The 14,598-nt window shown below is 31.6% G+C and overlaps 2 protein-coding genes and 1 long non-coding RNA gene across 7 annotated transcripts; 2 read left to right on the top strand and 1 right to left on the bottom strand.

Annotated features, from left to right (window-relative positions):
• The first annotated feature begins 73 nt into the window (after positions 1-73).
• LOC125057662 lies at positions 74-863 on the top strand. Its single transcript, XR_007118239.1, has 2 exons — positions 74-414; positions 597-863. It is a non-coding gene; the product is annotated as an uncharacterized LOC125057662 (long non-coding RNA).
• On the bottom strand, positions 648-10,067 carry LOC125057659. Its single transcript, XM_047661439.1, has 11 exons — positions 9,003-10,067; positions 8,737-8,866; positions 8,138-8,303; positions 7,707-7,887; positions 7,319-7,436; positions 6,797-6,917; positions 5,090-5,209; positions 3,969-4,107; positions 3,063-3,212; positions 2,755-2,872; positions 648-1,727 (listed from the first exon to the last, which is right to left on the bottom strand). The coding sequence occupies exons 1-11, from the start codon at positions 9,908-9,910 to the stop codon at positions 1,473-1,475; spliced, it is 2,406 nt and encodes an 801-aa protein (XP_047517395.1). The 5' UTR covers positions 9,911-10,067; the 3' UTR covers positions 648-1,472.
• A 71-nt stretch (positions 10,068-10,138) lies between these two features.
• Positions 10,139-14,391, top strand: LOC125057660 (mitochondrial pyruvate carrier 1). Of its 5 annotated transcripts, none has more exons than XM_047661440.1 (4): positions 10,139-10,253; positions 10,635-10,704; positions 10,868-10,968; positions 11,976-14,391. In XM_047661440.1, exons 2-4 carry the CDS (start codon positions 10,640-10,642, stop codon positions 12,167-12,169), a joined length of 360 nt encoding a protein of 119 aa, XP_047517396.1. In that variant the 5' UTR covers positions 10,139-10,253; positions 10,635-10,639; the 3' UTR covers positions 12,170-14,391. The 5 variants fall into 5 exon arrangements, with proteins under 5 accessions (XP_047517396.1, XP_047517397.1, XP_047517399.1 ...); XM_047661441.1 differs by having other exon boundaries at positions 10,242-10,376; XM_047661443.1 differs by lacking the exon at positions 10,139-10,253 and adding an exon at positions 10,256-10,299.
• The last annotated feature ends 207 nt before the right edge of the window (positions 14,392-14,598 follow it).

The following is a 14,598-nucleotide window of genomic DNA, read 5'->3' as shown; positions in this document are numbered from 1 at the left end:
TGTATGTTATTTTACCGTGGACCTTGGGGGAACGTTCTGTAGGAGTTGGCATCACTGATCTTATTACCATTTACCGACAACATTCATCTTTGTTAGATTATATCTCTTTCTTTAATTAAAACAAATAGTTACTTAACAAAAATTATTATGTATTGTGTATAATAAACCACTATGTGAAAAAAAATATATTTCAAGAATGGGCAATAAACAGTTATTATTAGTAAAATCGCTCCATGTTTGAAACAAATACAGGGAAATTTTTAAATGGAAAACTGTATTAATCTATGAATTGCTGTCCATTATGGGTTTTTTACGATCGCTTGTTATCATTTACATGCTCATATATATAATGTTATATTTAGGTTTAGTTGGAACACTAGTTTATATACGTGGAGTTTTGCTCGCTCGCAATAAGTATGACTTTATTGTTATTTTCTCCTTAATAAGACTAGCTTAAAGTATGGATTTTCGTTGTAATTTCTATTTCAGTTAAATGAAAATTTTAAATATTCACATTTTTCTAACAAAAATTTATTAAACATATAACCTGTATATTTTAAATTAATAATGTTTTAGAACAACTTTTTTCTTGACAGCTTACCAGAAGACTACACTGCTGATTTATAAGAATGATAATAAAACAATAGTTTTAAAATACATATATTTATTATAAAAGGCACATACCTGGACGGAATAGTGAAACTAAGTCTTTTACAATATAACATGGAATGTCTGACGTAAATAGGTACAAGAAAAATTTAACCATTGTAAGATATATACAAAATTAAAAACAAAATGTATATTTTACTGTTTAGTATAAATATAGGTGATATTATAACAACAATAATATCAAGCATCTTAAATTAATTTTTTTTAAACATTTATACAGTATATTTATGAGATTCAAATTATACGGAGGTAAACTTTCAGTTGGGACATTATTTATAAAATAAGTACAGATCTACATCGTAGAAATTGGGTCTTCATATAAGTATAATTTACAAATAATAGAAATTTAAAAGGCTGCCTAGCAAGAATATTATATTAACCTTATATGACAATCTGACATACTCTGAATACTATGTAGTACACTACACATACATCATACTAGTTTGAACACATTAATAAGCAGTCTGAAAATACGTAATGCATTAAATATAGCTGCCTTATTAAAGAATGTGGTAAAACTAAAAAAATATTATAAATTCTGTATAGAAAAATATGTTAAAGCAAAATCTATGATAACTTTAATGTTTTTTCAATACTAAAGTATTGTTATATCAGTATGACTTTTCAAATCAACCAGTTTTGATCTGTTTAATTATATTCCGTGAGGATGCCGTAAATAATATAGACTATTGATTAATTGATCTTCTAGAAATAGATTTCATTGTTGATTGCTAATATAAAAAAGAGTATAATTTTTTCCACTAAATATTTTAAGTCTATTCTCTATGTCAAATTGTTTATGATTACCTTACCTTAATTAGTAAAAATAATACACTTAGTACAATAATAAAACTGCTTTGAGCTGCACTTGCCCCGGCCAGTCTACACTTAAACATATCTATGCGAGTCAATTTATCTTGAATTATATTTTGAAACTCCGCTTCGACAATCTGACCATCATAGTATGTGATTAAATCTTCAAACGGATACTCGTATCCTTGAAGGCACTCGCATTTGTACCCGCCAGCTTCGAAACCGCGACCTTGGATGGGTACACACTGAAACCCCAAGAAAATTATTGAGAAATCGGGTAATTGATAGAAAAGTTTTAAAATGAAGGCTAATCAGTTAATTGCATAGAGATGTTTACTGGTGACATGTTTACTCTAAAAATCATTAGGTCCACTTGAGGAATTATTTAAATGAAGATTTCAAGATTGAAAAAAATACAGGTATGAAGGCTATAACTTACATTATATTAGTTTAAAAACAGTCACAGCCATTTTTTAAGACATTTATAAAATCTCATTCGGAAATATTCTAATTATGAAATGAAATACAGACTTATGGCATATTTTATTTACATACTTCTTTTAGGAAATTAAAAAATTAAATTAAAGCATTATTCTCTTAACAAAACAATGCTTTAAAACAATTTTTTAATTATTAAAGTACAATGTGTTTATAATAAAAAAATTGAAACCGACCAAGGAGGTTTCAATTCAATTTAAGTAAACATTATCTGTGGTGAGCGCGCTGCGCGCGCAACGCGCTGGTTCCGAGCCAATAGACCAATAACAGACTGTTGTTTCTTTTATATTGCATTTTATTTAATGTAGCTACCTATAGCCATGAGATTAAGGGTCTGTTTCACAATGTATGGATAAAGTACCAAATAGCTATGCAACACATAACATATTTGGCAGATAAATTGTGCTATTTGACATTCATCGGACTCATAACTTATGATGGACTTTATGTGACGAATAGCGCTATCTGACAGTCGTGAAACGAAACAATAGTGTCTATCCTACCAATAAGTAATAAATAGCTAATTTGGAACTTATGTAGAGCTTCCGTTCATTGTGAAACAGACCCTTAATAAAGTAGTGTATACAACAGCTGCATATAATTATGTAATAAAACACTTGTATAATCTTATTTTGAAAAATGCACTCATGTTTTAATACCCTCTATTATATGACAGTTGCATAAACTACTATTAATGTTATCTATATTTTCTTTACACTGTAAAATTATCTTGAATATTTAGTATATTATTACTCATGATGAAAAAGAACTTACATATGAAGACGACCTGTCACATTTGTCTGTGCCCTTAAATGCATTGGGTGTATACGATTTATCCGGACACTGGTTGATATCTAACGACATGAGAGGCATCGTCACCGCTACCACGCCCCTAAAATGAAAAATAGTTAAAAAATAATAATATAAGAAACGTCTCCTATCAACTTCTTATCAAACTGTGTATTCTGTGTTAAAACCAACGAGGTTTTTAGCTTAAACAATTTATTGTACCCAGTATTCTTAATTTTTGTAATGTGTTTACACACTAAATACTAATTTAAAATAATAAAAAAATTACTTACTTAAACTCCAGTTTGACTTTAACACTATCCCAGCCAAAGAATGGCGCTCCATATGTAATGACCCATTGTTTTAGAGGGCCAGTACAATCATAGTACGGCTGAGTCCAATGGCCGTGTTTTAAGTTTGCAGCTCGGTAGAACGTCGGGTATCTGCGAAAATTAAAATTTTGAATAAATTCCTTTGTAATCTATATATATAAAAAGACAATGGTGTTCGTTTGAGGCTCTTTCACGCTTAAACCACTGATCGTATCGACATGAAACTACCACCATTCGATGCGAAATTTTTCCTAGATGGTTTATGGCTATTTTTCTATTTCTGTTTCTATTCCAACGTTCCTTCATTTTTTTATTTCTGTTTTACTTTTATGAAAATTTTTCCCGCTAATAAAAACAAAAGAGGCTTCCTAGAACCTCTAAACGTCAACATCTGTTAAAAACTCGATTTTCGAAATATTTTAATTTTCTTAGCGGGAAGTTAAAAAGAAGAATAATAAAAATATGAAAAAAAATAAAATAATGAAACATAAAATTTATTTTAATTCGTCCAGCAAAGCGGGCCGCGAAACGGCTAGTGTTTTTATAAAATAAAAAAATGTTTATTATGGAACATACGATACAGGTATCACTTATTCCACGTCATTATATTATGTTTAACTGACTTCAAAAAGGATGTTATCAGTGTGACCTATGTATAAGTCATTGTAGGTTTTGAGAGTGATGGTGCAATCATTCATTAGTGTCTGTTTGTTTCATATTTTACAGTGTGAAAAATAAAGTATTATCTGTATATACCATTTGTAGCTTTAGCAAGCAAAAAAAAAAAATTTCCTCATACCAATTAAAAATCTGAAATTATATTTTTTTCTTACAATTAATGTAAAGTAATGTAAAAGTTCAAGTCACCTTTCATATTGCTTCAAGTAGTGGCCGTCCTTATCATCACGAATTTTCATTTTAAGGAAAAACTTCTCAAGACCATCAAAATTGGTGGACCAGCTTTGCTTGAGAAACTGGAACCAGTGCTTGTTTGTGTATACTTCCTCTGAAAATTTTGTGGTATACATTAAATGTAATCTGTGGTGTAATAATTTTTGGAGTTTACTCCTTAAGAAACGATTTCAGTTATAAGGCCCGGTACGGAAATTTTATGAGGAGTAAAATCAAGTGTAACACGAAAAGTTGAGGCGTTATGTAGAAACACGAAAAGTTGAGGCGATGTAGAAAGAGACAAACATATAGAGTGTACTCCTTAAGAAACGATTTGAGTTATAAGGCTCGGTACGGAAATTTTATGAGGAGTAAAATCAAGTGTAACACGAAAAGTTGAGGCGATGTAGAAAGAGACAAACATATAGAGTTTACTCCTTAAGAAACGATTTGAGTTATAAGGCCCGGTACGGAAATTTTATGAGGAGTAAAATCAAGTGTAATACGAAAAGTTAAGGCGTTATGTAGAAAGAGACAAACATATATATCTGTAGGATTGAACGTGTAAAAGAATGAGATGCAATACATTACACAGACTTTTCTATTTTGAATTCACGTTTTGACAGCCACGTTACAACATTGTCAGTGTTGACAGGTGTAAAAAATAAAAGTAGATTGTCTAGCGTGCCATAGAGTTTTGTCAATAGTAATGGTCAGTGAAATTAAAACTAAAAAGATTGTTCATTCTTATTCTTCTCTTACTATAAAGGTAACTTTGGTCACAGAAAGAAAATCCTATTTGGGCCTAGATGATGTAGGTACGTTTTATTACTCCTACAAACATTTATATTATAAAAACATATATTCTTACCACCTTTAGTATGAAAATATAGTCGACAGTCACAGAACATTATCGCCATTTTATCGTTCGTAAGGAGTAAACTCCAATCGTGCGTCGTAGCTGACACACAGACACTTTTTTTTTTAATACATGACTATGACATCATCCTTCTTTACCTGACACATGTCGTTGGATCTAAGGGTTTCACCGATTTCCTTTGGTAGCTATGATTTAGAAACAATTTAAAAGCGCTTACCAGTCTTATTGAGGCGAGCGAGATCTTCAACTTTGTACTTGCGCGTGTTCAATTCAGTCTTGTATGCGAATGGTGCGAACATCGTGCGATTCGTGAATTTATTCCGATCCCAGTATGTACCTTAAATTATATAATAGGTATATTAATTATAGGTTATATATATAATTAGGTAAAAGCAATATATAAGTACATATATAGTTTTAATCAAATCACTTCGAAATCAACAGTTTTCTATCATAAACTGTTTTTCTTTCAATGCCTAGAAAAGCGGACTGTGAAAGACTTCCAGCCATAGATGTGGTGCAGAGCTACTTCTATAATCTGTTGAATATGAATAAATAGTGTGGTAAAGAAAAGAAAATATTATATTACACGAATTAAGTGTTCTATCGTAAATAAAACCTTTTTTAAATTTACCCTTATGTTTAGGCCTTTAGTACACCTACGCAATCGCATGCGGCAGCGAAACGACGAAAAAACTGTAAGTTGTATGACAACGTTTCGCATGTGTTTTGTCTCGCTCTAATATATAGCTAGATGAAATAGTTGCGTCCTTGTCGGTATTGTTTCGCAAGTAGCTGCGAAATGGCTGTTACACAGACGCAGACGTTTCGCTAGTAGAGTTTCGCATCGCAAGGCGTCACCACGGGTTCTGTCAGTGAGGACAGAATTTCGCACAATGGAAGCCGAAAATATTGAATTATTAATGAATTTGATTCGAAATTATGCCGAATTATATTTAGTTGGGCATGTTGATTACAAAATCCTCTTCAGAATCTGAAAGCGACGACTGGGACGACTCAGATGACATTCTGAAACGACGTCTGCACCTACAGCCCACGAAAGCTACAATGACACCCTTGCGAAAAACCTGCAGTGTACTAACGTTCCGCAGATATTTCGCTACCGCAATTATTTCGCAAAGATTCGCAGCCGCATACGAACGCGTAGGTGTACTAAAGGCGTTATGGGTTTAGATTAAATTCTGACAGGTGAAGCATTTTTGGAGAAAAATTTCCACCCTTTTAGGGTTGCAAATTACAAAAGCACAAAATAACGTGGTTTTTTTAAATAATCAAAATACTTTTAGGGTTGAAATTTTTAAGTTACATTTTTCAACATGCTCAGTATGCATAACTGTAACTAGTATAAATATGTTTTAACTTTCAAAATTTAGATGTTCTACTTTGTGGATTAATCAGGATATCTAGTTTATTTAATCTAAATAATAAATATATATATAATGGACTAGAAAAGAGGTTACATACTTTTTTACGCAAAGCGTTAGCGTAGTCCAAATTTAAGAAAGTTTTTATGTGTTTCATTTACGATTAAACCCTTAATCCGATTCCATTTTTAAAATCATGATGATTTTAAAAATGGAACTTTTCAAAGATCACACTACATATTTATCTATATTAAACATAGGTTATAGAAACAGCTTTTCCACCTCAAACACCACCTCGATGGCTAGAAGTCGTCTACAGTCTGCTTCTCTAGGCATTTCTTATTTGAGCAGTGGAATTGACTTCCAGTGGTCTAGCCAGGGAGATACAACCGAAACTTAAGACAAAAAAAAGAATACTCTTAAAGGCCGGCAATTCTCCCACTGACATGGATGTCCATAAGCTGCAGCAGTTTTATGCTTCTTCCGTAGGCTCATTAGTGTATAATATAAAAAAAAACTTGCACAGTAGATAAACGAACCTGCAGACCAAATCTTAGAGTCGCCCAATACAACAGCTAGAGTCTCTCCGATCATTTGATCCTCGGTCAATGGCTTATCAGCAACTCGAGTACCACTGAAGACTTCGTTAGGGTCTGATATCTGTAGTTAGTAATATCGTAGTAGACAAGTAGAGAAATACATGTATTTTAGTAGGAAAGAGCCGACAAACGATTTTGGTGCATGTAACGGTAACTAATCATTTACCATTTTAAATTGAAGTCTAAAATTTTGAACAAATGTTGGTATTAGCAGGAATAACTCCCAAATTTCCATAGTATAGACTAAACAAATATTTGAAAGCGAACCATGGCTTCCAATAAATTCCTAATACATAAAGGTTCTCAATCAGATTTCAAAATCTAAAAAAAATAAATTATTATTAAGTAATACTAAATTCAGTTTAATCATATTTAAGAGCACTGGCTTTGGTCTGTTTAGACCAATTTGGTCTGCGATAAGAATTAGGCAAGAAGCAGAGAAATATCTAATAATAAGTATACCTGCAAGAAAGCACTGATGAAGTTTGCAAGTCTCACTGCCATTTTTGCTTGGTTTTCGAATTGCTCTTCCGCCCCATACGCTATGTCTCCATTGAGGAATAAATCGGATGGGTTGTATCTATAGAAAATAAGTATATTCATAACTTAAATTTATCATATTCTGTATAAATTCTGTATGGAAAGAAAACCAGCACAACTGCAACCTCAAATCCCACAAAAGTTCTCCTTATATAATAGCAAAAAGATTATTTTGTTAAGTGGCATTAATTATGGTAAATTTCAAGTAACTGTAATTTATAGTAACATTTATATTGATCAGTGAAGCTAAATGTTGGCAAGCTTGAAAATAAAATAGTCATAGTTTAAATTAATGTAAAAAAAAACTTACTTGGAACAATTGTGCGGCTGCACACCCCTAATATAATTTAATGCTTCATATACATTCATCCTTTCTGTATGCAAAGCAGCAGGTCCACTGGTAGCATTAACATATTCATAATAACGGTCTGCATACAATGCTCTTAGGAACGGATGAGCTTTTTTCCACTCTACAGGTAGTCTTTGAATCCCTGCAATATAATAAATAATCCTTATTAAAAGCTAATCGTATTAATTATAAACAGTTTAAATCAAAATTAAATTGTATCACAGTCTATTAAATATATACTGGTAAGCTACTTAAATATGACTAAGAACTTATTTGTATATCTACTACTAATACTCTATAATTAACAATAAAAAATGTATGACAAATTATTGTTATCTTTGTATTAAAGTCTGCCCAAATAGTAGTTATTTCAAAATGATTAATTTACATACATCCAATAGGTAAGCAGTCAAAGTTATTATAGTACTGGTCAGATGTGGCTCGCTCAATAATCTCTCCAAGGTATGGTCTTCTTACTATGCCAGGCAGTCTATAGTTTGGTCTGCACCTACACTGGTAGCCACCACGACGGAATCCCCAGCCGTGTAATGGTTCACACTGAATGAAGAACAATAAATTTTATCAGTGTAGAATAACATGGTTGTTTTAATCACTTCATGAAATACCTGCCAATAATGCTAAAATATGTAATATTATTATTAAGGCATCTTCATAAACAAGAAGTTACTACATGATATATATTGATTTAGATCAATCATGAAATGAATTGTGTGATCCAGTGTCATAGTGAATAATAAAAATAAATTTTGTTTTCATATCATAGCATAGCCATAGATGCATATTTATCGCATGAAGCTGTTGATATTGTTAAATGCAAATTATAAATTGATTTTGCTTAGTCATTTAATTTTGCTATTTCAAGGCATAAAACAACTGCTTATGGGCAACCATAACAAGAATCAATTAATTCTACAATGAGGCTGAAAGAGAAACATATTAGTCTTTAACTTAAAATGTTACAGTTTCTTACCTCAGTAGTTTCCTCTTTACATCGAGCTGTTGAAACAAACCTGTTAGGTTTATCATTCCCCTGACTCGGTGGACACTGATTTATATCTATTCTATCATAGTCTAGCTCCATTACCACTGCTGCTGTGTATCTAAAAAATCAAAGAATTAAATAGTAAATTTCAACTATTGACATATAGTTGTATGTAAAGAGGTGTTACATGAATAATTAACAAACTAATACAAATCTATGTAAGCTAGAGTACCTTATAAATGCAATATACTTACGTAGGATACTCTATGTGTCTGAATTGTGTATGGCGAGGGTAAATATCAGCTACTGGTGACACAGCAGCTACTAACCATTTATTCAATCTTCCACAGTCAAAATATGGTCTTGTCCAATTCACTGGTCCTGGTACTTCATCATTACCAGGAGGCCCATGGAATGTAAATGTCTCATTTGTGTTGTTAGAATATCTTATCTCAACTTGATATGTTGTTTTGGTATCATGTCTTTTGTCAACTCTGTCAGGCAACCACTTATTATACCATTCATTGATGCGGTAGAAATCAGAAGTATAATCTTTGGACAGACTACCAGAATCAAATGCACCTAAATCTTCCACATAAAGAGTATTCATTGTTGATATCTTCTGTAGATGGACAGGGTCATTAAAATCATCAGCTCGGAAAGCTCTTGGTGCAAACCGTGGCATGGTTTTATTGAAGAATCCTCTATATGAAGACGTGTAAGACATATTCGGGGAAAAATAAATTGAACTGGCGTTTATATAAGGATTAGAGGATACATCTGCAGCTGATGAAAGAAAATAGTACATCATACCCGGATCGTAGGTGTCGTTAATAGCAGGTCTAATAAACCTTGATTGTAGGATGTAACTCCAGAAAAATGCTCTATTCATAGCCATATTATGTAAATGTAACAATGCTGTGCGATTTGGAAATACCGGGTTTATGTTTATTTCTTTGACATCAGGATGGTGAGATACTGAGTCTTCGGGTAAAAAAAGGTCGTCTAAGTGAGTAATATAACAATTATCAGGGTTAACTTTATCCATTCTTCCACGAATTTCGTCGAAAGCATCCCAAATTTGCCATTCATATTGGCCAGCCACACCCCATAACAACGCACAAAGGGATATAAACAATAAAAAGCTGTTACACTTTTCCATTTTTCCCGAAACTGTGTTCCACAAAATCACAATATAAATCTTATCTAATACATATATAATATAATGTAATTCATGTTTTACCTAAAAGTGAAGAATTAAAAACAGAACCACGAGCGAAACGAACATTTGTCGTTTGAAAATTAAACTTTTAAAATGCTTGATACTTGACAAATGACTGATATGACATTACTATGCTTATATACCGTAAGTAATAATAATAATACGTATAAATGTTTTTTTTTAAATCTGGTAACACTCCCAAGTCAAAAAAATTAAAATATTACGTATTTGTACGGAAGTGCGAAAGTCTTTCTGTATTTCTAGTTTGTAAAAGAGCTCTGTGGTGAGTAAAGTTGATAAGAAATTTAATATTATTGATAACGTAAGACGTTAGTGAAAAATTTAATTAATAATAAATTTGAATAATAGTTACTATAAATAGAACAATAGTTTGAACATCAAGCTGGTAAAATTTTACACATTGCATATGCTTTTCATTTAAAATTTTACCAAACATAACCTTGGTCAAAACTGAGGTGATTGGGGACACGAAAAAATTACCATAACAAACGTCTCGTCGACACAACTTACAGAAATTATTATTATATTATACAATCGATTCTTTATTAGACGTTATCTAAGTCATGCTTAACTTACAAATTATACTGATAAGAAGTTTGTCTCACAAGTGTATTTAATTACTAATTCATAATTAACTTTTCAGCCACAATGTCGTTGATAAAAAAGTTAGTGGAACAGCTAAAAAGCAAAGAATTTCGGGAGTATTTAATGAGGTTAGTAATTATGTGAGATAAAAACGTTGTTCTTTATTTATTTGAAAATTGCAAAATAATTTAATTCAGAATTTTGTATAATAATTTTTGAAGCCTACATACTGATATAAACAAACAGTTAATTTCCTAAAATTTATTTAATCTTTCGGTTTTGACTTTTCAGCACACATTTTTGGGGCCCAGTAGCAAATTGGGGTATACCACTAGCAGCTATAGCAGACACAAGAAAGGACCCAAGGTTTATTAGTGGTAAAATGACATTTGGTAAGTAACTGTCTGTTGTAAATATTCATAGTAAAAATATTAGAGCACTGCTGTTATATACCATACATGTTAAATACAAAATAATAATGTAACCAAATCGATAAGTAGTGGTTTCTGTACCACTGTAGTGTTATATAACATTGTGGTATTAAGAAACACCATATCTTTAAACAATAACCCCTGGAGGTGTTTACATAAACATAGCTCCAGTTCGGTTGCTTTTAATCATTACGTTTTAAACTTTATGTTTGTCTTATTGGAGTATGAAAGGAGTATTTTGGTCTTGGCTTATTTAGGCATAGTATAATTACTTAAAAAAAACAGTTTTAAATGAATTCACCAAAAACATGTACTTTGTGTCTGTTTTCTTGTTTTCATATAAGAAATTAGCATTTTTAAAGCAACCAACCATTCAATTGGATTTACAAATTTCTTAAGTTTTATTATTTGCAAAAATTATACAATTATAGTAATTTAGCATTCTTATTATGACAAAGATTTATATAAACTAACATGTTTTATATTCTAAAAGAAAATAGCAGAATTATAATTTTATCCCACTTTATTTGCTCATTTATTATTGCATAATTATTTAGTAATAGAAATCTGGTCATATCTTATGGATGTTTATCATAAACTGATATCCAAAGGCTATAAAAAATAAGTGCTTTATAGTATTGCACTGTTATAATAGATAAGATGTCTGAGTTAAATATTGTTTATCACTGCTATTGATAGTTATGTACAATTAAGATTTTTATTATTTTAAACTAATTTTAAAATTTATGGTCTAGCGCAAAATAGGATATTAATTTTTCATGAATTGTTAAAAAAATATGTTTTCCATATTCATAATGATTCAACTTTAAATTTAACATATTTTTTTTTAATTCTTTATAATAGCATTGATATTGATGGTTTTGCTACTATACTGTAAGTCTGAGGAGCAATAGTTCTCAGTCTATATATACCATAATCTCTTTGAAAAGTTACTATTATTTTTCCAGCCTTAACACTCTATTCGCTGATGTTTATGCGTTTCGCGTGGCGAGTACAGCCACGAAACATGTTATTGTTTGCATGCCACTTAACAAATGAGTGTGCACAGTTGACGCAGGGAGCTAGGTTTATCAACTACCACTACATACAGGGACCCGAAACAGAAAAACAGAATGCACAAGAGAAAGAAAAGGAGAAGTAGATAGGTGTGTTTTGATACTTGTGCGATCATAAATTGACTAGGGCAAATTAAGTATGGCTTTCTTGAGATTTAGGACAACTAGAGGTTAGTAAGGTCATTATTGTAACTTAAGGGGCCAAATACCAAACTTGTGGGGGTCAGTATCTAGCACAAATATATTGACCATTTCATCAAGTATTTGTATTAAGTAAACTTAATTGTCCCTTGTGCACAAATGCAAGGATTTCCTTAGTATACAAATACTAGTTGAAAGCAAACTTCGTCTATAGTTTTAGAACATCACTCAAACTTAAATCTAGCTTCAAGACCTGCCAAACCATTTGAAGTTAGAACATATTTGACAGTGCTTAATCTGGCGCTTGAGATACTTTTTGCGTCATAGTTGTAAATATGAGGAGTGTCCAAGTTTTCCATACAAAAATTAATTGTTATTTTATTACCATTTTATTCATCCTAAAGGGTGCAATATGTTAAAGTTCATCGTGCAAGTATCGCAACCATATTAAAAAAAAAACAAATTATTTTAATAGTTGAATAGGTTTGTAAGTAGATGAATTTAGTTAAAATATTTTTCGGCTGCAACGATAAGTCCTAAAGGGCTAAAATGTTACAGTAACACCGAATTTGTGTATAGGCCTATTAGCTATAGGTTACAACCTGACCTTTAAACCAAAATGGAACATATTTTATTTCAATGATATTTTTATTTTTAATAACGAATTTACTAGTAGATTTATTAAGCTTATGTACATTGCAGTTTTTAAAACTCATGTACTTATAATAAACGAAAGTTAAAACCAAGAAAATCGTGACGGCCTTGGTTTGTCAAAACAATGTAAGAGAATGTAAATTACTATATTAATGTAATGGCTGTGTACATGTGCCAATTGGTACTTTCTATTTGTGCATATCTTTTGACTATTTTTTAACAATAGGTTTTGTTAAACCATGCTATTTCGATTCCCTATTTTAATAATCTGTCCGTTGCTAGCATTTTCAAATCACAGATATAATATTTGTAGAATGTAATGTCCTGCCTGTGTGGCAATAGTATCTGGCATCTGTATGAAGTACATATAGGTGTATCAAACTTAATTAAAAGAGAAAATTTAATCTGTGATTTTGACTGCGTAAAAAGGTGCTAACAACTAGAAGTAAGGTCTATTTTATATACAGTGTAATCTCTATATAACGACGCTCAAGGGACTGTGCCTATTTTGGCGTTACAAAGAGTTGCCATTAAATGGAAAAAAAAATCTGTATTAGAAAAACAAAGTTTATTTCAGACCAGTGTTATTAATTACATAAAACAATTCGTATTTGAACGCTATTGCGTCTGTAATTTTTGTACTGTACCAGTACTTAGGTTGTATTTTTTACTTATTTAATTCATATCTTGCGATATTGAGGCATTTTCGTGATAAAGCACATGCAAGCATGCGCAATTTGTAAAAAAAAGAACGGATTTCTTCGAAAGTTCAGTACGTATGATGACGTACCGACAGTCGAGTTTATTTCCCGCTAGGACAATAAAGCGACAAAACAAAGTACACCGCTCCGCAGTTTTAACTGATTTATGCAACTTAAAAGGTACTTTTTCGTATTGAATTGTTATCGTTATTGAGGGTGGGTGTAATGCTATGTAGAGTGTATCACTGTATGAAAGACAAGCTGAACCAAAGAAAGCCGAGTGATCTCGACGCTTTGGGGCGTTTGTCGTTACATCGAGAGACGTTACATGGAGCTTACACTGTAATTAACTCTGCAAAGTTATTTTGAAACTCCAAACAGTCAGAACGGCATCCCGTGGACATAAAAATCTTGACATGGATTTGTAAACCCCTTTTTTTATAGGCAACAAAGTGTATATATTTCTGTTTATCTATCCTGACATCTATAAAGCAATTTTAGTGTAATAACCATAATTAGTACTATGTTGTGAAGTTCTATTTTAATCTTATCTATGCAAATATAGAGCATATGTAAATCAATGAAAAATAAATAACTATATGCTAATATCAATTTATTTTAATGTGAATAAGATTTTCGACAAGATGACGTTACCTGGTTACTGCGTTGTGATTCGTTGTAGCCGAAATTGTTATGTACAAAGTTATATTTTTGGAAAATTTATAGTGATTGTTGAATTATACTCTATTGCTGATCTGTTATTTATGTTTATTTGTTCAGTTGTATATTCGACATAAATGAATAGATAATTATTATGTATTTTATTTAACCTTCCTTTTTCTAAGCTTCCAGCCTATTTAACCTAGCGCTTCTCTCGAAGCTTCCAGCCTCTGGGCTCCCCGAGAAATTATGCAACTGGATCTCTTAAAAACACACACTGGTGTCACACTCTTCGAAGACACTCTCCTCAAAGCCTCAGCCAGCATCGTAATACTGGGCGTTGACATATCGAACGATGT

Source organism: Pieris napi, chromosome 17, assembly GCF_905475465.1.
Source record: "Pieris napi chromosome 17, ilPieNapi1.2, whole genome shotgun sequence".
NCBI lineage: Eukaryota > Metazoa > Arthropoda > Insecta > Lepidoptera > Pieridae > Pieris > Pieris napi.
This window is presented reverse-complemented; position numbering and strand designations above follow the sequence as displayed.